The sequence below is a fragment of the Plectropomus leopardus genome, unplaced genomic scaffold, assembly GCF_008729295.1.
Source record: "Plectropomus leopardus isolate mb unplaced genomic scaffold, YSFRI_Pleo_2.0 unplaced_scaffold496, whole genome shotgun sequence".
Taxonomy (NCBI): domain Eukaryota; kingdom Metazoa; phylum Chordata; class Actinopteri; order Perciformes; family Serranidae; genus Plectropomus; species Plectropomus leopardus.
The window spans coordinates 1-1,334 of NW_024654438.1; the positions used below are offsets into that span (position 1 = coordinate 1).

General features: G+C 46.9%; 1 protein-coding gene across 1 annotated transcript; it reads right to left on the bottom strand.

Annotated features, from left to right (window-relative positions):
* Positions 1-26: 26 nt before the first annotated feature.
* LOC121939515 (zinc-binding protein A33-like) lies at positions 27-1,328 on the bottom strand (the record flags this gene model as incomplete). The annotated part of the gene is made up of 1 exon (XM_042482533.1): positions 27-1,328. A coding segment is annotated over one exon (1,281 nt), but the record flags the coding sequence as incomplete, so codon positions are not given.
* Positions 1,329-1,334: the final 6 nt, after the last annotated feature.

Below are 1,334 nucleotides of genomic sequence, written 5' to 3' on the forward strand. Positions count from 1 at the left end.
AAAAGTAAAAAGTAAAAGTTTGGACAAATAATTTACATCCCTGAACATCAGAGAGAAATCTCTGTTTGACAGATTTGGATTTCAGCAGTTTTAGCATCACCAGCCGGTCGAATATTGAAATAAGGGAGGAGTTTCTCAGTGAAAGTGTCTCTGTGAGTGCAGATGTGAGTCATGTCTTCAGGGTCGTAGAAGGACAACTCCCCCCTGTCATAGTCCAGCTGGACTCTGATCCTCTGGAGACTCTTCTTCACTCTGACAGTCTTACCAACAGCATCAATGTATTTTCCATCTCCATGCCGTAAACACCAGGTTCCATATTTTGGTGTAGCATATCTCTCTCCCTTCCTGTCAACTGACTCTTTAGCCAAACCTACACTCCAACCAGGATAGTCTCCCACCTCCACATCCCAGCTGTGTTTCCCTGAGCTGAAGCCCTCAGAGCCCAGAATAGCGGTGTACTTGATGTTTCTCTCTGGATTATCAGGAAGCTGCTGGCCTGAGTCTCCATGTCTCACACTGGTCAGATCATCAGACAGATAGAGCCAGCTGTGTGCAGTGTTTGGGTCCAGAATGACAGGACTGAAGTGGACCTTGTCCCTCATCTTGTCCCAGACCCTGAAGGACAGGTTGCCCAGGTGTTTGGCCACATCTATCAGCGGCTGTGGATCTGACAGTGAGCTCTGGACTCTGGCTCTGCTCTGAGTGTCTTTATAACTGCTGAGGAACGCCACGTTGTGTTTCTGCAGCTCTTCTTCAACAGCACAGATACTGTCTGACAGAGAGGAGATCTGCTCCTCAATCATCCTCATCTCTCTGCTCAGAGTCCTCCTCTTCTGCTCCTCTTCCTCCCTCAGAGCTGCCAGTCTGGACTCCTCTTCCTCTTTCAGGAGCTGGTGGAGCTTGTTGAACTCTGCTCTGATCTGTCTCTCTGTGGACAACAGCTGCTTCTTGGAGTGTTGACTCACTTCTCTGTATGTTTTCTGCACTTGTTCATATTTGTCCCTCTTGTCCTGCAGAGACTTTAAGTCAGATTTCAGCTCGTCCTTCAGCTCACTGACTGCTTGTTCTACAGGAACCACCTTGTGACTCTGGTGGTGAGGAAACTCACAGACAGGACAGACAGCTCTGTCTTCATCCTTACAGAACCAATAAGGGACATCTTGATGTTTAACACACACCACCTCCTCTTTCTCTGTTTCTTTTTCTGTCTCAGATGATCCAGCTTTTTGTCTTCCTTCAAAGGAGTCAGCCAGTTCCTTCAGTGCAAAGTTCACTTCAGGATCTGATTTTGAGGATTTTCTTTTACAAATGGGACAGTTTTTGTTTTTAGCTTT